A 21,896-nucleotide genomic window follows, 5' to 3' on the forward strand; every position below is an offset into this window, starting at 1 on the left:
CTTGAAGTCCATTTGTACCCTGTATGGAGCAACGTTGTAGAAAATATCACAAGCAAATGGAGGAAAAACAACTAACATGACCCTTATTCCGGTCTGCGATAAACTAAGTTGATGTGATAACGCTGAGTATAATTCCACCCACTAACCTTTACTCATGAGTTTCAGATTCTTGTCAAAATGTTATTATGGTTACAATGTTGTTTTGCCTATTTTAAACAAATGTACTGAAAACGAAGCCCTATGAATCCCGTTAGCTTACTGTAATATATAGACAGCAGTTTTTGTGATCATCAAATTAAAGACCACATTTTTTATTTGTAACACTTTACAGGAAACCATATTTATTTTCAATATTCATTGCTTATCTGCCAATTTCGAACAGTTATTATTGAATAAACTAACTAATATAAATGCCCTGGTTGGTTTTCAAATGAATTTTATCTCAATTGTCTCTTCTTCTTTATTGACCAAGGCCTGTGATTGGCGATTATAATAGTGTTATGATATCCTTCTAAAGTGTTTTTTCACTACGTGAGAATAATGGCCTGGATTAGTATTCAGTGACACTAGTGGGATAATATTTACCCTCACGCAGTCAATACCACCGATGAACATGAACATTTTTCAGTCGAGTGTACTTCATATTCAATGGTTATGCCGAAAAGAGCTGTCAACTAACATTCATTGCATAACGGTTGTTTCATTTTGTTGTTAAGTATATCATTTTGTTGTGGGTTTGTTTGGCTATCTTTTCCAATGCATATAGAATCTCATCGATACTTCTTTCACTAAAATGTTGAGGATTACATTGTAGCTGTAAATAATTCCCCAAAATCAATAGCCTTCTAAGTGTTCGACATTGGATACTGGCCACATCGTTTTAAGTGGACTTGTTTAACTGAAGGCTTTCGGTCATGCATCCGTACCAGATCACGTTTCGACTCAGCGTGGGAAACAGCTCCTACGTTCACTAGCCAGCTTAGACCAAACGCTTCTCGATATATTGATAACGTATCAAATATATACCTCTTCTCGTCTGACTTCTGATTTCCATTGGTCGGGGAAGAGCTTCGCATATAGAAGGTGCTACTGGTAACAGGTTGTAAAATCAGAATACTAGTCGTATCTTCAGTGGTGAGCCCGACGTGATCTGGTACACTAAGCCAATAAACTGTGAGTCTGTTCCTTTTTGGAATATTATTATTCATTGTTATTCTTTATTTGATTTTTATATATTGTGACATACCTTTTTTCTCAAGTTTTTCCGGATATATTTTAATTAAATATTTTACGTTCCATATATTACTATGACGGAACAGTCACCTAAAGTGTTTAAGTTAAGGACTACCCCCCCCCGTCATCGATTCAATTAACTCCCTTCTGGCCTGATAATATCGAGTCCTGGTTCTGCTACGCAGAAGCCGACTTTAACGGCCACGGCATTACAGACTCACGCTCACGATTCCTTGCTGTAGTTAAGGCGTTACCACGCGAATTCAACAGGTATGTAACACCTAGTATGTTTACTAGTGATCTTTCGGAACCTTAAGAAACGTTAAAACGATTTATTCTGAAACGCGGAGATCTAATCGATCGACACTGGTTAGATCAGCTACTTAACAATATCGACCTGCAACATGATTCCGCGACGGACATGTTGTTAAGGATGAGCGAAGTCATAGGTCAACGAACGTTCGACGATGGCCTATTTAAACGGCTCTTCTTATCGAAACTCCCGAAACAGGTTCAGGCAGCTCTCGTCTCGTTTCAAAACAACGCCGTAGACGAACTAGCCACATCTGCCGATCGAATATTAGAAATAACGAAATCGACTAGCGGTGAGGTTTTTTCCGTCAAGGAAAAACCTCAACCGACCCCGACTGACATAGCCGAACTATGTCTAGGAGCATTGGTACCCTATGATTTAAAGTCCTACGCTAACTGCGACAAAAATGTGTGTCCGAGCAAACCTTGCACTGGTAACACTGAAGTGCATCTTCGGCCAGTTTGACGGAAGAACTTTCAACGCAGTCCTCAACATTTTTATTCGTCCCCATTCAGAGTACGGAAATATAGTATTTCCTCCCTCACTCCTAAAGTATAAGGACACTCAGGAACATATCCAACGGCGAGCCACAAAATCAGTTCGGGGAATCAAATTCAAGTCTTATGAAGAATGCCCCTAATCACTGAATCATCACCCATTAGAGTACAGGTGTCTTAGACGTTACTTTCTAATGGCCTACAGCATTATAAATACTTCTGCACATCCCCTTAAACACCTACTTAAGCTTAGTCCCAACACAAACCTTATGGGTAACAGCCAGGGACTGGAGAAACAACACAGCAGAACGGACTGTAGACACAACTTCTACTCCTTAAGAGTAGTTAAATGCTGTAATTCTCTGTTCGCTGAACTAGTCCAAGTAACTTCCCAGGAGGCTTTTCAGAGAAAGCTTCACATATTCTTAAGGACTTAGGATAGTATCGTACTATGATTTGCCTTTTCTTTATTTTCCCCCGTTTATCGATAATATACCTAGGTTCCTGCATAGAGGTGTCGATGATCCACTACTACTAGGCACGGAGGCGCGCTGCGCGAAAACTTCTATTCCGTCCAAAACCACTTGAAGTTAAAACTTGTGCTGTGATCAGTGCCACCTTTTACTAGACCGATAACCCATGACAGTGAACGAAATCAAACAAACTTTGTAAATCCATATAAACAGTTAATGGAGTGTATTTAACTGTAAAACGTCTAACACTGATTTTAAACCAATAACATAACAAACGTTTTTAGAAACAAATTTGTCGGAAAATATGCTGAATTAAAAGACCAGGGTACAAAAGATTTAAAAACTACATATATGTTAACTGTAATATGCATATATATAGAAAAAAACTTTATGACGAATATCTAAGAAGTTTGTGGTGTATATACACATTGAAAATGTGAATACCCATCTTGAAGTCCATTTGTACCCTGTATGGAGCAACGTTGTAGAAAATATCACAAGCAAATGGAGGAAAAACAACTAACATGACCCTTATTCCGGTCTGCGATAAACTAAGTTGATGTGATAACGCTGAGTATAATTCCACCCACTAACCTTTACTCATGAGTTTCAGATTCTTGTCAAAATGTTATTATGGTTACAATGTTGTTTTGCCTATTTTAAACAAATGTACTGAAAACGAAGCCCTATGAATCCCGTTAGCTTACTGTAATATATAGACAGCAGTTTTTGTGATCATCAAATTAAAGACCACATTTTTTATTTGTAACACTTTACAGGAAACCATATTTATTTTCAATATTCATTGCTTATCTGCCAATTTCGAACAGTTATTATTGAATAAACTAACTAATATAAATGCCCTGGTTGGTTTTCAAATGAATTTTATCTCAATTGTCTCTTCTTCTTTATTGACCAAGGCCTGTGATTGGCGATTATAATAGTGTTATGATATCCTTCTAAAGTGTTTTTTCACTACGTGAGAATAATGGCCTGGATTAGTATTCAGTGACACTAGTGGGATAATATTTACCCTCACGCAGTCAATACCACCGATGAACATGAACATTTTTCAGTCGAGTGTACTTCATATTCAATGGTTATGCCGAAAAGAGCTGTCAACTAACATTCATTGCATAACGGTTGTTTCATTTTGTTGTTAAGTATATCATTTTGTTGTGGGTTTGTTTGGCTATCTTTTCCAATGCATATAGAATCTCATCGATACTTCTTTCACTAAAATGTTGAGGATTACATTGTAGCTGTAAATAATTCCCCAAAATCAATAGCCTTCTAAGTGTTCGACATTGGATACTGGCCACATCGTTTTAAGTGGACTTGTTTAACTGAAGGCTTTCGGTCATGCATCCGTACCAGATCACGTTTCGACTCAGCGTGGGAAACAGCTCCTACGTTCACTAGCCAGCTTAGACCAAACGCTTCTCGATATATTGATAACGTATCAAATATATACCTCTTCTCGTCTGACTTCTGATTTCCATTGGTCGGGGAAGAGCTTCGCATATAGAAGGTGCTACTGGTAACAGGTTGTAAAATCAGAATACTAGTCCTATCTTCATAGGCAAGAATATCACCGAGATTCAAGAACAGAGGAACAAATGGGTAGAATACTTCGAGGAACTCTTCAATAGAACAGCTACTTTGAATCCACCGTACATCGAAGCAGCACACACAGACCGTACTCTCAATGTCACTCCACCAACGACCGAAGAAATTAGGATGGCCACCACACAAATCAAGAGTGGGAAAGCACCAGATCTTTACTGTATACCAGTTGTAGCACTGAAGTCACACATAGAAATAACTGCAAGTATGCCTCACACTCTATTCAGGATGATTTGAGAGGAAGAACAAGTGCCACTGACAGACTGGAAAGAACGATACCTTATCAAGATTCGAAAGAAATTAGATTTTATCAAGTGTGGGAACTAAAAATGAAATACAATATTATTGGTACTAGAAGCAGTTTTCGACAATGTTTTTGAACCAGATGAAAGATTCAGTAGACATCCAGTTACGAGATGAACGGACTGGATTTCGTGAGGACCATTTGTTCACAAACTAAATCGTGGCACTACTGATCATTGTTGAAAAATCATTCGAATGGTACTTTTCACCATACATCAGTTTCGTTGATTGTGAGGCGTTTGACAGTGTGGATAAAAGAACCTTATGGAATCTTCTTCGAAACTGTCGAATGAGTACCTGAGAAGATCGTCAACATCATACGGAATTTATACGACGGACTACACTGTAAAATGTTGCAAGGAGGACAGCTGACAGATGCATTCCAAGTGAAGACTAGTATCATACAAGGCTGTTTACTTGAGTCCTTTCTCTTCCTTCTGGTGTCTGATTGAATTATGAAGACCTCCACACCTGACTGAAAGCCCGGAACACAATGGACAGGTTGGATGAGACTAGACGAATATGACTTAACGGATGTCCCAACCTTTCTCTGACGCAATTATACAACTAAATATATAACTGTTTTTATTCCCTCTAACTACTTGCCTTTTTGACCGAATAGACCTGGTAGGGTTTACTGAACATAATATCTCTTCTCTTCTAGATATTCGGCCTAGTCATTTCTCATTCAGACTTCTCTACTCCCCATCAAATATATGGTTCTCAAAACTTATGGTATTCATAGTTGTTTTTGATGTATCATACTTGAGGAGCCCTGATATAAGCGGAACATAATGAACAGTCAATTCTCTGTTTCTCCTAGATAAACTCTTCAGTGTCATCCGTAGTTTGAATACTTTATTACATGCTCAATAAGCAATCTCACAAGCACATATTTTGAAGTAGTTGTTTACAGTAAACTTGACCATACATACTCAAAAGTAATTGACTTTATAGTGAATACTATGCGAGACACATTAACTCAACTCACGTGGAATAACTGTATGAGGAGGCCAGAAAGAATAACTGACAGACGTTCTTGGTTACTGTTACGAAAGCTATAATTCAGGTTAAAAATAACGAATGGATTTATTCATTTTCTAAAGTTATATACTAAACTCACTGAAAGTTGCATTTAATAGCATCGCATTTGGTTCAAAAACTCATCAGTGACAGCTCCGTCGAGATGCTTGTTCAGAATGATAGTATAAAGCAAAACAAAAGTAAAGAAGGTGATCCCCAACCGAAACAGGCGTCTGTCGAGAAGCAACAGCATCCAAAAAAGAAGTCTGCCAGGAGTTCCAAACATTCTCATGCATCCCGAGGTAGTGATCGTCCTCGCCAAAAATCACTGAATACAATGTTTTGTGGGTGTCTGGTTTCCGGATCAGAATGTGGTAATACAATAGAGCATCGTCCACTTGATAACAACCGACGACTTCTTCCTACCAGTGCTATCCAGTCAATGGAATCTCTTAGCATTTCAGAAAATGCGGGTCCACAGTGTTTTCAGTCATCTCAAGTATCTAATGACTCAGGTTTAATTAAACTGCAACCAGTTGTTAACCTACCATCTTGTGCTCTTATAACAGATGCTTTGCTTTCACAAACCAAACGGGCAAGTACAGTTAAAATAAGTGCACCTTCTAATGGCTTAAAGCGCTCAGGTTGGCACAGTTTTAGATTTAGTCGTAAAAAGGAGTCAAATTTGTCCAAGACAAAACAACGTGATTCCACGATAAGGACACCCGTTGCCAGGCCCTTAAAAGGCGATATTTCCTACCCTGAAGAACAGAAATCAGAAACAGTTCAGTCCCTTGTGTTCTCACCTTTACCAAATCAAGCAGTACTGGATACAGTAGATTCTGGAGAGGTGAGTTATCTGGTTTGTTTTATTCTGCCTAGTTAACAAGTCGACTCTACTAATTAATATTGAGTAATTATTGTTCACCAATCTACTTAGCTTGTCATCTATCTTCACCATATGAAACAAACAAAGACGCGTCTATTTCTAGTCAACTGTGAGTTACCACAAAATATTCTATCTGGAGTTCAAGCAATCCTGAAGTCGGATGACGTTTCTCAAATTAAATCCAGTGATTCAGATATTATTGTCTGAACACTGAATAATAAAAATGTCCTTTTTCCACCCATTCCTTTTGTTTACACCTTGATTCCTCAACTAGTGGTTTATGGCATTGAATGTTTTGTCATTGTGATTAACATTTGGAAACTAGTTTTCTACTGTATAGCCCTGTAATCTTGAGTTTTTCGGTATGTTTGTGTGATGTCAACCCCCGAGTAGTTAAGGTTGTGGCTTTATTATTCAGTTCATTGTAATACATCGTTGTTCGTCCTGTGACAAGTTAGAGATGGGTCCTGCGGAGTACTTATCAAACACCATTTTCTTCGGAATTATCCAGTCACTAGTTATATTTCACACTATAAGGTGATCGAGTTTGGGGAACTAACCCGCCGTCCAACATAAGGAGCTAACTCAAATTACGGGTGTATAAAATGGAATTCAGTTCACTAAGTTTCGTATACTCGACAAGTAGTAGCATCCCTAGAAAGAAATGTTAGTGCTACTGGGCTCTGTTAACTGAAGCAGACAGACAGCTTGCAAATAAGTGATTGGAGCTCAAAAACTGGTCACCAATGAGGTAGAATCTGTTACTTGTATGTATCAACCTAATTTGCTACTCTTCACACCAGTACAGCATAACTTATGTATTGAGGAAAGCAGAGAAATAAAACAATAACTAGTCGTAGTGAAAAAATGAAGGTGAGGAGAATGTCTTAAGTAATAGAATTTAGGGATTGAATGAAGATAAATTACTAATGGCACGTTTAAGTTTACAAGAAAGTTTGAAAATGTATTCATAGACAACATTAGCGTATATGCTAGACTATACATTCATTCTGTGCACACATTAAAACCAGGTTCTACAGCCTTTATTTATCTGGATGCAATAATAAGATAGCTCGTATATGAATTAATGTACAGTGAGAATCACATATGTTAAACCTTTTATGGAAAAACCATTTAGTGTGGTGCAACATAATAAGTTTCTGTATTTACTATTATATATCACAAAAAATGTACCAACAGGTTCTACATTTACACTCAATAATTTCCTGTTTTATGGCGATCTTATTTCTCACCATAAATGTAAGTTTACTTATTATAACACTTGTGAAGTAAGCTATTGCGCGTTAACATTTGCATTTTGTTAACTAAATTACATGTACACCTAGTTCTGAATCTTAAACTTTTCTTACTTTTGTTTTCCTTCAGCAAAAGGCTGCGTTGCTTGGACCGAAAAGTGAAACAGACAAAAACAAAAAGTGTTTTGTAATTGACTTGGATGAAACTTTGGTGCATAGTTCATTCAAAGTAAATTCATTTTCCATATATATATATATATATATATATATATATATATATATATATATAAGTTAATTAAGGGCTAATTTATGACAGTAAGTTCACTATTGAGGATTATATGACATGAATCAGGTTGTGGGCAATATAATGAACTCTTGCTAATGTAACTCTAACCCATTGAGGGCTCATGTGCTTGGTTTGAAGTTCTGTTGTAGGTGTGGAGTCCATTGATGCTATTCTACTGTCCAAACAAAAGTAGATAATGCGGGATTTTAACCTAGAAACAAATGACTGAAAATCTAATGGCTCAACCACTAGTCATTGGCGATATCTAATGAAACTACATTGTGATGTGGAGGTCGAGAAAATGCTAGCCAACTTGTAAGAATTCGACCATTCTTGGCTGATTTTTGTTATGTATATCTAATGTGGTTCAAGTTATGATCAGTAATGTTACCTTTGTTTGCCAAAAATCTTTTTGCCAGATAGCAACAAAGTTGTGGTCTGGATTTGTAGTGTAATCACACAAATGCGACTCACTGATAATTGGAATACTTTTTTGTTATATCCCCCGGTGAATTACGAATGGTAACTTTTAGGTCTATTTATGGATCAATGTAATATGCCTATTTCCTATTGTACAATTATTACGTAACTGAACTATTCATATTCGTATTTCTCTTATCATTAGCTTTATTTTGACCTTGACTTATTATCATACGATTCTTGAGTTATAATCAGTTTATTGATTACTTTGGTTTGTATAAAAATCCAGTGTGTTTGTAAATAATGATTCATACCACTGAGGCTATTATTGGTGTTTTGGACTTAACTGGCTGGGCTAGGCAGATCACAGGACCGGTTAGCACTGTAGACTGCTCGTACGGGTTTCGTGTCACTGTTCCAATCGATAATTCGCTGCTCCCTAATTGGCGGTCTCATCAAGTCACACACTAACTAGTCATCCACTCGGCTACAAGACATAACATTTTTTTTTCAAAATCGGTCTGCGGTAATAACACAAATAATCTAATGTGTGACCCGAGGCTACTGTTTTTCCCCACAAGGTTTTACAATTTTAATCGGCTTTACGAATGTAAACCAACACATGTAAACCAAAATTTGTAACAGTTACAGGAAGAGTGCCAAAGTGTTTTCAGACAATGTTAACAGTACGAAGCAGTAAGGCGTCCCTTGTTTAAAGATGGTCACCAATGAAGTTATGTAAATCACTATCTCCAAACACCGGTTTTAGATGTTCCACGTTTGCTAATAGAGTAGGCTCAAGTCAATCATTAAAATCCATGCATTGTATGAGTGTGTTTGGAATTTGGAATTCTTTCCTTATGCTTATCCTAGTTATTATGGGGCTTTAACGTAAGGTGTACCTAGTGGTTTGACCAGTTATTTAGTAATTAGACCAAAGGTTCATACATACCTTAGTTGTGCTATATTAGACAGTCGCAAGGTATTCTGGATGTGAAGCAATGGAACAAAACATCTGTCACTTATCCTCTCGTTGATCCTAGTGGTTCTTCAGTAGCGCCATTCTGTGGAACAAGCTATATAACTGGGTTCATGTATGTTGTTTTACAACCTACTTAAGCGATCTATCTGTATTTGACAGAACCACTGGGTCATGAAAGTTAAGAGATAGCAGGAAGTTTTGTAGACCGTTCTATATTTTGCTTGTTTTTGATACAAATGAGCGTGGTATATTAGAACTGGACGACGTAAACTAACTGATATTGTTGTAAAAAAGAGATAATTTTAGTGACAACAAAATCCTGAAAAATAAAAACGAGATGCAAGCGGTGAAAATAGATTTTCTTATTGAAAACAAGGAAAAATAGCAGAATCATCCTTGAGTTTTGGAATTCTGAAGACCGCACCAAGCGGGATCTAATTTATCGACTGATACACATTTAACACAAAGCTACATTTCGTGGTACCATTTATTAGATTGACCTCTTATCCACCTCGTCAACCTAGCTCTGGCTTCAGCAAACAGTATGTGGCATGGAAACTGATTACAATGATCTTACCGATGCTCACACATACGTAGCTGAACTTTAATATCACCAGCGAATCCATCCATTATTTAGGCGACAGTGATGGTTAAAGGTTGAAACTATCGAGGTTTTTTAGCTTGGAAAAACTAAGCTTAAATCAGACCTGGTTATGATAAAACGTTATACACCAGAATTTTTGCAGTCAAGCAAACGACACCAATGGTAGTTTAAATTGGGATATATTACTGTGGGTTTTTGTGTATGATTTTTAATTTCATATTCTACACTGCTATTAGCACTCATACAGTAACATAAATTTGCGATTACCTACATGCGTTTATTCGCTTCATGAGGTTCGGGAGTTAGAGGACTATTAGAACACTCACTCACGGCTAAGAATCGATCAAAATGGCGTAGGTGTATACACTCCTTATCTTCCCTTAAACCTTGAGATTAAAATTGCTTCATAACTTTTTTCCTTCCTATACTATATCCTCATATACAACCTATCTTTCATATAATACCACCACTGAATTAACTACTTATATGAATCCGGTGTTCATCTTGTTGTGCTAACGAGGTATGGCAACTTGTACCGATGCATGTATGTGCCTGGTCCTGCGTTGTAGCTGACTGACTGACACTCACGTCCTGAAAGAAACCCAACTCGGTTTACGCTTTTTATACTGCCTGGGGAAGCTCTGGAAGTGTTGAAAGCTTTCATGTACCTGTGCAGTATCATCGATAAACAGGGATCTGACGCAGATGTAAAGACAATGATTAGCAAAGCAAGGGCTGCATTCCTACAGTTGAAGAACCTATGAAATTTAAGACAACTGTCAACCAATATCAATGCCAGAAGCTTCAATACGAACGTAAGAGCAGTTCTACTGTACAGGGCTGAAACTTGGAGAACTACCACATTCATCATCAAAAGAGTACAGGTATTCCTAAACAACTGTCTACGTAAGATACTGAGTGTCCGTTGGTCGGATACCACCAACAACAACTTACTGTGGGAGAGAACGAACTTGCTTCCAACTGAAAAGGAAATTAGGAGAGAACACTAGAGCTGAATAGGAAATACATTGTGGAAACCATCAAATTGCATTACGAGGTAAGCCTCAACCTGGAATCTTGAAGGGGAACGGAAAAGAGGAAGACAGAAGAACACACTGAGTCGGGAATTAGAAGCAGTTATCAAAAGGATGAATAGCAACTGGAAACAACTGGAAGGTATTACCCAGGACAGTTGGATGGATAATGTTGATAGGTGGCTTATGCTCCTCCACGAGTGGTAACGGGTGTAAGGGTAGTATAGAGATAGCCACTTGGGTCTAGTATCCCAATGGTTTCTTCATACATTAGGCAAGTCATTTTTAAAATGTGGTGATACTTAACTGAAGTTTGACGAAACACTTCATTCTCCGCATCATTTTTAACAATGTGGTTGATCCTCAGAACAAACTGTCACTTCTTTTTGCGTCTGTCAACGAATTCATCAATCTTTAGCCCGTTTCGAGCACTAGGTTTCGTGGTCTTAATAGAGTTTTTGGCCTAGGGAATTTGTGCGCATGATTGCACTCAAAGTCTTCTGGAATCAACAGATGCGCATCAAGAAGTTTTAGGGATTCTTATAAAGATCGGTTTTATGGACGTAACGTTTTGCCAAACAGCAATCAACACAGTATATTCAATACCTAAAGTTGTATTAATCTTATCAAGTAGTGCTTATTTTTCCTAATAATGGTTACATATTTTAAGTTAGTCTGATTTCATAGGACTTACTGTTCATTGGTTTTTTGCTACTTAGGTAATAGAACATGCTGATTTTAAAGTAGGAGTTGAAATAGATGGAGTCACACACCGTGTGTATGTTTTAAAGCGACCACATGTTGACCTCTTCTTGTCGACCATGGCCGATCTGTATGAATGCGTACTGTTTACTGCTAGTTTAGCTAAGGTGAGTTTTCTATTGAAAAAATTGTCCAGCTGTTTATTTGTTCACGCATTAATATTTTGGTCTCCATATTCGTTTTCCTTTCACCTTATTTACCAATTATAATAATGATTTTCTATTCAAGTTAGGTCAACAAACGTGAAGGAAGAAAATCAACTATTACCCTGGATAATCAATCGAATGGAACGTCAATAGGTACTGAGTGTTCCCACTATTCTATCCAATCAAACGTATTAGTGAACCAAACTGTGTAACTTCGTTTGTGGACGAAGCTACTTGGTTCTATGAGGGGGATATTTGTAATCAAACGTGAAAACTTAAAAAAACTAAGTAGTTATTTTGTAGTTCTACTAAGAAGCTATGACCTGTGTATTTGAACAACCTGGTAGTAAACTGTTTATCCACTGTTGGGATTGGATCATGATCATAGAGCATCGTAAAGCAACTCAAGTTGGAAACTGTGTAGCACTGGTTTACGACAGCCTAGTGGTATTGTACTGTATGAGAACTAAACGTTTTGTATTCATTTTGATGTATGAACATACTTATGAATCGCTATCAAGTCTCTAATTAAAGAATACTTGTTCACTGTCTCCCAGTTTTCACTGGTTTTCAATCTAGTATCGACCTGTGGTAAAATATCTGTTAGTGGATTTTATCCACTGACCCCACTAAGGACGAGAAACCATAGTTGGAGAGATAGATACGAAAATGTCTTCATACAGTAGAATGATGACCGGACAATCTAGTTATAATTAGTTGAAGTGATCTACAGAACTGATTCCTTCTGATCCCCTTCGGGACATTTATTTTTCTAGTATTTTTGGGATAAGCATGTCATTTTATTACATACGAAAAAGTTTCTAGTGGGTAGCTGTCTTGTTTTCCGATATCTATTCAATTGTGTGCTTATGTTAATAATCTAGTTTTGTTAGTGTTTATAAGTCGACCACATAATGTCACTGTATATTATCGATTCATCAGCATTAGATCCATTAGTCTGACAATACCTAAACGTTTTCCACGGCAAATTTTGAGATCTTAACTCATAACACTCAGCGTGTGTGGGTTAGGGTCAAGTATATCAGCCCGTAATCGGCTACCGAATTCTATCAATCTCGGATCTATTGATTGACTTCTTACGATATCTACGGGTTTAAAGTGAAATTACTTCAAAAATATGCATAAACTAATTGAATATTTTATTATTTATTTAAAATACATAAGTGTTGGTACAGCTGGGGACCAAAATAAACATTTTCCACACGAATAAGAAAATGAAATTGTGGAAGAATATAGGAAGGAGAAGGAAGTATAATCGAGAGAAATTAATAAATGAAAATAAGTGAACGAGAATCGGTTACAGTAGGACACACGGTAAAGTTAAAAAACTACATGTAGGAAGAGTTCTTCTGTTTAAAAGGGTTATCGTTTATGAGCAGTGTCAAATTAAACTACAACCGGACTGACACATGTTAGTCCTATACAGCTTTATCTCATACCACAGCTCCATTTCATAAACTGACTACCTCTGCTTTTTCCAACCATTCCCAGCGTCGGAAAATATTATATTTCGCGTATGCCATTGAAATGATATTCGTAACACAAGCCGGAGTCACTGAAGCTGGTGTTTCAAGATGGTGACAGTGACTAAGTTATGGCTGCTGCACCCGAACCTCAGCATTACTAAAATTGTTTCGCTACTTGATGTTATCTATCACTTGGAAACATCTATGGTCGAATACAGAGAATCGCTAAAAATCCGCAATTCAAAGAGACCATTTTTCATAAGCATATAGCAAAACTCCTGTAGCTAATGTGTTGCAAAACCAACCTTTCGGACCTAGACTGACTTCGTGACGGCCACAAAGATGACCCGGATTGGCATAAGCTACCATCACTTCCATTATACATAGGTTTATTTCATTAGTCACGCCACCACCACTACTCGCAGACTTTTCGACTACTTCTAAATGGTCACTACAAAGAGTGAGTGTGTGCAAACGCCACAGGCAGTTTTATAAAAGTACCTTGGATTCAAAAGGTGCAAGTACATGTGATTCTTGGGAGGGGGATCGAAATTAGACTTACCCCTCGACAGTTTCTGCTCGCACTTTAATACACGATGCTGGAACATTAATTCCCAAACTTTTCCAAATAACTCAGTCATTCCCCTGGCCAGAAATTCGCCATCCTCCTTAAAAAGGAGTCAGGGGTAAGTCGTCTGATCTTGGTGGCTTGTGATGCTTCAGGAGTTGGAGTTCTTTAAGATCCGCCTCGTCAGGTAGATCAGTCGATACGGGCCACAACCAATATTACTAAAGAATCCTCCATATACCGTAGCACGACCGAGGGTGGGGAGAGTCCGGTTTCACTTTCAAAATCCTCTCATGTGGACACTCTTCTATAGATACTGCCAGGGAAGCGCGTTTTTCTCTAGGAAGGTGAAAGGACTGAAAGCAAACGTCTTACTTTTAAACCTAGGGGAGTTGGAGAACTCTGACTCCAAACCAATAGTACTTATGGGCTCTGGGATCTTAAGGGGAAGAATGATGTATAAGCCTATGCTTGGTCTCCAAGCACCGTGGGATTCAATCTCCTGGTGTTCTGCTCCTACCATGTGGAGTAAACCCTTTAGTCAAAGGTTTGGGGAGTGTTTCCCTAGGATGATGACCTCCCCTTGCATGTGCACTGTAACAGTACCCGAGTTACACACAAATATGACAATAAATGCTAATAGATAATGTAATACTCAAATTTACCAGTAAATTCTGTTATATAAATATTTGTTGGTTTATGTGTACATGTGATAAATTTTATCACTGTTTCTCTCTTGTTATAAAAATATGATTCATTTAGTATGCTGATCCAGTCGCAGACTTCATTGATAAATGGCATGCTTTCCGATACCGGTTATTTAGAGAATCTTGTGTATATCATCGAGGTAATTATGTAAAGGATCTTAGTCACTTAGGCAGACCAATCAACCAAGTTGTTATTTTGGATAATTCACCAGCATCCTATATGTTTCATGCAAGTCATGCAGTAAGCTAAAAAAAATTTATTAATACTATTATTATATGTCGGTTTTATTCCTTGTTGATGTTTAACGAAATTCTAATACCGGTGCTTTAGGTCAGATAGTTGCGTTTAGTAGTGCTCTGTTTCTTGAACTAAATGGCCCAAAATGACCATACAGGATTCTCAGTTAAGCCATCTAGCTCAAAGAAAACAACACCAGAGATGGCAATAGTAAGTGTTTTGGTCCATGTGCTACTTACAGTATAATTTTAGACAGTCTTTATACGATGAATATTACTTACGAACTATATTAGGTTAGCGTTAATATTTTACGCACACGCATTTAAACATTTCCATTATATTTGGTAAGGGGTATTGTTATCACTCTTTAAACGTTTTATAACTATACCTATGAAAGTAATTACCTAATTCTAACTTGTCTAAAATTGGTGTCTATAGTTCAGCAGCTATATACTGTGAAATAAAATACATTGCCTGATAGTTTTTTTTTATTATGTGACTATTAAACTCTTGCTACACGGAGTACAGTTCGAACAACTAATTTCCTGCTCATTAATAGGTTTCTTAAATAGAATTATAGAAATAATTGGAGTATTTGACGTTTTGATCTTGTTAGACGGAAAGGCTGACGAAGTAGAGAGTCTTTCAGGCATTATAAACAAAAGCGTGCAACATTCAAAATGCTAAACATTCTGCTTTACTCTAGAGATAGCTTTGGTTGTTGATTATTTGTAGTATATGATAAGTTGTATCAACATCAGGATTTGACTGATTGAAGAGATTTTCATACAAATGTAAATAAGTTCCTATGATTTTCTGTTCCTAATGCAGCTGTTGTCGTTGAATGTTTGTCTATAGAAAGTTATATCGCTTATTTTTTCTCTCAGTCGCTTTGAGTTTTGACTTTTATATGGACAGATGATCGTAGTGTTTTGTCGAAGGTAGTTTCAAACTTTTCTTACGTTTGTTAAGGTAACGTGAATTTGCGTTGTGTTGACCAGTCGGATAAATAATCACTTGGTTTGAGCTGTGTACTACACTACATATTTCATGATCAGTATCCTCAAAACGCTTGAAATCAGTGATTAGAAGCTCTTAACATTATAAACAAATTAATTTATTTTTTATATCCCAACGAGTAGAAAAATTAGATTTTCTGACGTTTCGTGACTCAGTGTAAGCCATTCTTAACATTATATGAATAAGAACCTGTCATAGACTATGCTTTGACGTTTTATATCTTTCCGACATAAGTTATCATTTTGTCTGTTTCTTTCTGTAACTGTGCTGAAGCTCTCTTTTAGATTAACTGACCAGTTGTACGATTTATCTGCTCAAGTAAGTAAGTTCTTCGGGGAACTAACGCGTATTGATGATAGTATTATTTAGACAGAGGCACTGAGCAATTTAGAATTAGCCAATTGTATTAATGATTTATTTGAAGATTGTTTAGTTTCCTCGCTAGACGTAAACAAAAGTAGCTATGCATCTCTTTTCAAACTTTAACATTCATATTTAGTCTATAGTTTCCGAGCTCTTTTTAAGTGTTCTGTAATTATGGGTTCTAGAATGCTTAAAACTTAAGAATCTATTCTGATATTTCCGAGGATGGTTACGCGAACAGTTAAGGGACTTGTTTTGAATAGTTACTCCTCGTTCATGTACTCTATTTTAAACTTTAATTAGTACTTACTAACTTACGCCTGTTACCCCTCGTCGAGGAGCATAGGCCGCTCACCAGCATTCTCCATCCAACTCTGTCCTGAGCCTTCCTTTCCAGTTCTTTCCAGTTGCTATTCAGCCTTTTCATATCGGCTTCTATTTCCCGGCGTAGTGAGTTCTTTGGCCTTCCTCTTTTCCGCTTCCCTTCCGGATTCCAAGTTAGGGATTGAGTCGTGATGCACATTGGTGATTTCCTTAATGTATGTCCGATCCACTTCCAACGTCTTTTCCTAATTTCCTCTTCAGTTGGAAGCTGGTTTGTCCCCTCCCATAAAACGCTGTTGCTGATAGTATCCGGCCAATGAATGTTGAGTATTTTGCGTAAACAATTGTTTATAAATACTTGTACCTTCCTGACGATGGCCGTAGTAGTTCTCCACGTTTCAGCTCCATACAGTAGAACAGACTGTCTTGACGTTCGTATTAAAGATTCTGACCTTGAAATTGGTTGAGAGTTGTTTTGAGTTCCATATGTTCTTCAATTGTTAAAATGCTGCCCTTGCTTTGCCAATCCTCACGTTTACATCTGCATCCGATCCTCCTTGTTTATCAACGATGCTCCCCAGGTACTTGAATGTTTCCACCTCTTCCAGGGTTTCGCCGTCAAGTGTGATTGGGTTGGTGTTCTCCGTGTTGCATTTGAGAATTTTGCTTTTTCCTTTGTGAATGTGGAGGCCTATCGATGCGGAGGCTGCTGCTACATTTGCGGTCTTCATCTGCATTTGTTCGTGTGTATGAGAGAGGAGGGCTAGGTCATCTGCGAAGTCCAAATCATCTAATTGATTCTGAGAAGTCCATTGTATTCCGTATTTCCCTTCAGATGTCGAATTCTTCATAATCCAGTCAATCACTAGAAGGAAGAGGAATGGGGAGAGTAGAGTAGTTCTAGCTTATAGTCCAAAAATGTTAATAACAAACCTGTTTAGTTAAGGTACCTTTTGTTACCTCGGGCTTTCCATACTCTTGTTGGTTTTTTAGTACTCATACTAGCGTCTTATGGGTTTCAAAATCGTCCGCTACCAACGGGAAGGTTATTATTTACTAGTTAGATCGTTATTTACAATGTTCCACTTTTCTTCCCAGATATTCTGATAATAAATCATAGACCTATTTCTTCTTGTTGAGAGAGTTCAACCAACCCTTTGTGGTTCTTTGCGAAGTAGGCAGTATCACAGCCCTCACACAAATCAAATGAGGTTTGTGAGGCGCATATTTATCTGGTGCTTCCTTGTACCAATATTTATGTGTTTAAATAAATAAATAAACCCTTTGTCGTGATTGTAAAACTTCATTAATTACTGTCTAGCCCGTTCGCCTTTACTTTATAAGTCTAGTAGATGATATATTAGTGTTAACAGTAAACATTTGTCCATCATAAATATATATGGGTGAGATTGTCTTCATTTATTTTTATACGTTTTCCCTGTTATTTATCTCAACAAATGAATCCTAGTTATGCGGAAAGTTTCGAGAGATTTTATGTGCTTAATGTTCCACCCATCCTTAAACGTATGATAAACATATATATTTCCTGAAACAGTTACGAATTCGCAGTTATTTAACTAGCGCTGTCAGTTCATATATAGTATTGATTTACTTATAAATGTACACGTTGAATATTTCCTCCTTATTTTGCCTTGAGTAAGCAGTTGTAACGTTTGATGCCATAGGCTTTGTATATATTTGACATTTCTGCAAGTTTACTGTGTTCTCTTACATAGGCGTGCATTTATTTGTGTTTGGATTGTTTATCGCTTGTTTCAGAGGAGGGTTTAACACATACACAGCACTAGAAAATATATTCATGTCCAAAAATATATGGGCTGCTAACGTTTTAAGAGGTTTTATCGTATTGTGAAAGCTATATACAGAGTCGTTTTAAGTCCGACTAACTAATGATGGGAAAATATTAAGTTGCATTTCATCGTGCTTGTGGCTGGTTACACTTTGGTTGCTCACTATTCAGCTACAGCCTGAGTGCGACATAAAATCTATAGCTTTGACACTCCTTTGATTGCAATACAGTAGCGAAACTTTTAAATTATTTTGACAGGAAACAAACCCTCTAGAATATTTTGTTATCAAAGATATAAAACCAAGATTAGCTCAAACTGGTTCCGTTTTGATCTTCAAGTTGCTTTTTATAAAATGAACAGAAACTATTTAGTATAAGTACTTATACTACTACTAATAATAGTAACAATGATAATAGTAATGGCTCTATTCAGTATCATATGTTTAGTATAATATGGAATTCTCAGCATACAATATGTCAACAAGTTCCCCTAACTTTTCTTATACTCCACAAAGATACGTATATACATATAAACAAAAATAAGTAGACTTATATAAAATAGACTGTTTCGTTTCTTAACAAGGATCTCCAGCTCCTACACGCTCCAAATAAATTTTTCTCCCACTCCCATATTATTGATATTAAATAGGTTACCGCACCTAAAAATTTAGATGTGCGTCTATTAATTTACCTTCGTCTGTTTGAAAATCTGTGTTGGATGTGGTTGGCGTTTCATATGTAAACATTTCGAGTTCATACCCACTTGATTCTATAAAAATAACAAAATATGTCACAGTTTTATTGTCAAACGTATGGCTAATCATCAAAACCAGAGTAGTTCAATAATAAACTTTTATAATATCTTCAAAATTCTCTTCAAACCCCTCAAAGTTTATTTATTTAAACACATACATATTGGTACAAAAGGGCACCAGATACATATGCGCCACACAAAATAATGAGAATGGGAAGAGAAAGGGGGAAGATGCGTATACATAAGGAAGAAAAAAGGGTGAGAAAAAAGGAAAAAGAAGAGAAGTGTAATGATGGGGGAACTGAAATGTACAACCAGAAGGACTCTCTCAGTTAAGAAAGTTATAATCACTCTTTATGAAGAAAGTAAAAGAAGGTTACAGCAGGCACGCCACTGGCTTCTATTGTGAGCCATATCTGACAACTTCTCTAGCCACCGTGTTGCGTCATCTCTCGGACCCCAGCCAGGGAGTCGTGAAGGACCAACAGAAGCTAGCCCTTTGCAACTTTCATACTACGACACCATGTCATACACTGACCACCTCTCCGCTTTTTCCAACCAGTCCGAGAGTCGGCAAATAATGCACGACGTGGAATTCTCTGGGACGACATTCGTAGAGCATGTCGAAGTCACCGAAGTCGATGTTTCAAGATGGTGACATCAATTGAATTATCGTCTCTGCGCCCGAACACACGATGCCGAACCTCTGCATTACTAACATGGTGTTGCCACTGGATGTCAGCAATCCTTCGGAGACAACGATGATCGAACACAGAGAGACGTCTAACATCCTCAACTCGGAGAGGCCAGGTTTCACAAGCATAGAGCAAAACTGCTCTCACCGACGCGTTGTAGATCCGACCTTTTACAGCCAGACTAACATCACGAAGGCGCCAAAGATGGCCCAGATTGGCATAAGCCGCTCTGGTTTTCATTATACGTGCATCAATCTCATCACTCACGCCACCACCAGCACTTATATAGCTACCTAGATACACGAACTTCTCAACTACTTCGATCTCCTCATCATCCAGGGTGAGTACAGGATTAGAATCCTGCCAGTCTTGTAGGAGTACTTTGCACTTGGAGGGTGCAAAGCACATTCCGTACCTGCGGACACTGATTGCCAACTGATTAAGTGCGGATTGCACAAATAAATGAAATGATGACTTGTACCCCTCAAAGAGTTCATATCCTAAACTTCTCCAAACTACAAAGGCCATGAAATTCGTATTCGAAAAATGTCTAGTTAGTTGTTTAGCATACAATTGAACGAAACTAAGATGTACAAAAGTGACGTAAGTTATTCAAAATGAAGGGAACTTAGAGAGTGCATGAATCTTCAGCACTGTGGTCGAACTTGCTCCATTTCATCTATCATGTTCATTTCCGTTGCACTGATGAGGGTCAGTGTTTCATTTTTTTTCAGATATATTTAGTGTGTATCACCATGAACCTGAAATCCTTAGAATAATCTAGTTATTTCTCTTTACGAAATATCTCATAAATTCACATTTTGCTCAGTTTTATATGATGAAGTTTACTTTTCTGTTATTTCTTTGTTTGTGTTGTTATTTCTCAGTAAGTTTTTCAAAAGCTATCTTTTTCATCATCATACAGGTTCAGATCTCATCATGGTTTGATGATACAAACGATCGTGTTCTACTTGATTTGATTCCTTATTTCGAAAAACTTGCAACACAACCTAATGTGGTTGATTTCTTAAAAAACAATATTCCTCCTACACCTTATGCCGCTATCGGTACAATTGGCCTACCTCTAGGACTTTTTACAAACACAACATTCCCGGCTACTACTTCTACTGGCAGTGGTAGCGGTGGCAAATCCCCTGACGCCAGTTCAATAATCTCGAATATAAGACGTCCAAATGTTTCTTCTCCAATGCCTGTATCAATTGGAGATAATCACCTACAAGTTTCGAAAGAATCATCTACAACTATGACTGTGTCAATATCTGTTGAAAATAAAACACGGTACTTAACTAGTACGGATGCTGTTGCTGTAGTTACTAAATTAGATCCTACAGAAGCTAGTGGTCCTTCACTGAATCCTATGGCGAAAAATAATGAAAAGTCAAGTTTTCCAGCTCCTTTATCCCTAACACCTTATGTCCCTGTCACTTCATCATCTCCAAGTGTTTTAACAACAAAAACAATAACTAACAATCCTGTCCAAACAGTTGTATCTGTTTCAAATGCGTTCACCTCGGATGAAATTACACAACCTCAAACCTCTACATCTCCAGGAATTTCATCGTTGCCCTCGACTAATAAATTGGCTCACATTCCATCTACAAAATACTCAGTTCAGAGTTTATCCGTGGGACATAAAAGTTTACTAGGTACATACCAAAAGAAACAAACTCCTTCAAATAAGCTATTTGGTACTGTTTCAAATTGTTTCAAACCTACCCCTCATATCCAATCAATTGAAAATCATCATTCATCATCACCAAATAAATTAATTACACCTATTCCATTGCCAAATATCGCATCTTCTACCTCTTCTAATTCATCAACAGTAAATGTGACACATTCATCTACTAGTGATTTTACTCCAAAAATCAGTTATTCTATTAAGAATCAATAATATAAGTATTATTACCACTGTAATTTGTTTTATTCTTCGTTAATCATTGTGCCAAAATATGAATATCAATGTTGTTATTAACATAGTACATCAGAATAACTCAATTGATAATTTCATATTTTGAAAATTATTATTTTCACTATAATCAGGCAATTTATTTAAAAAAAA

General features: G+C 37.2%; 1 protein-coding gene across 1 annotated transcript; it reads left to right on the forward strand.

Moving 5' to 3' along the window:
* Positions 1–5,606: 5,606 nt before the first annotated feature.
* Positions 5,607–21,728, forward strand: Smp_181170 (putative nuclear lim interactor-interacting factor (nli-interacting factor) (nli-if); the record flags this gene model as incomplete). The annotated part of the gene is made up of 4 exons (XM_018794953.1): positions 5,607–6,318; positions 11,659–11,808; positions 14,665–14,850; positions 20,739–21,728. The coding sequence occupies exons 1-4, from the start codon at positions 5,632–5,634 to the stop codon at positions 21,726–21,728; spliced, it is 2,013 nt and encodes a 670-aa protein (XP_018649314.1). The 5' UTR covers positions 5,607–5,631.
* Between the last annotated feature and the right edge of the window lie 168 nt (positions 21,729–21,896).

The sequence above is a fragment of the Schistosoma mansoni genome, chromosome 1, assembly GCF_000237925.1.
Source record: "Schistosoma mansoni strain Puerto Rico chromosome 1, complete genome".
In the NCBI taxonomy this organism is placed as follows: domain Eukaryota; kingdom Metazoa; phylum Platyhelminthes; class Trematoda; order Strigeidida; family Schistosomatidae; genus Schistosoma; species Schistosoma mansoni.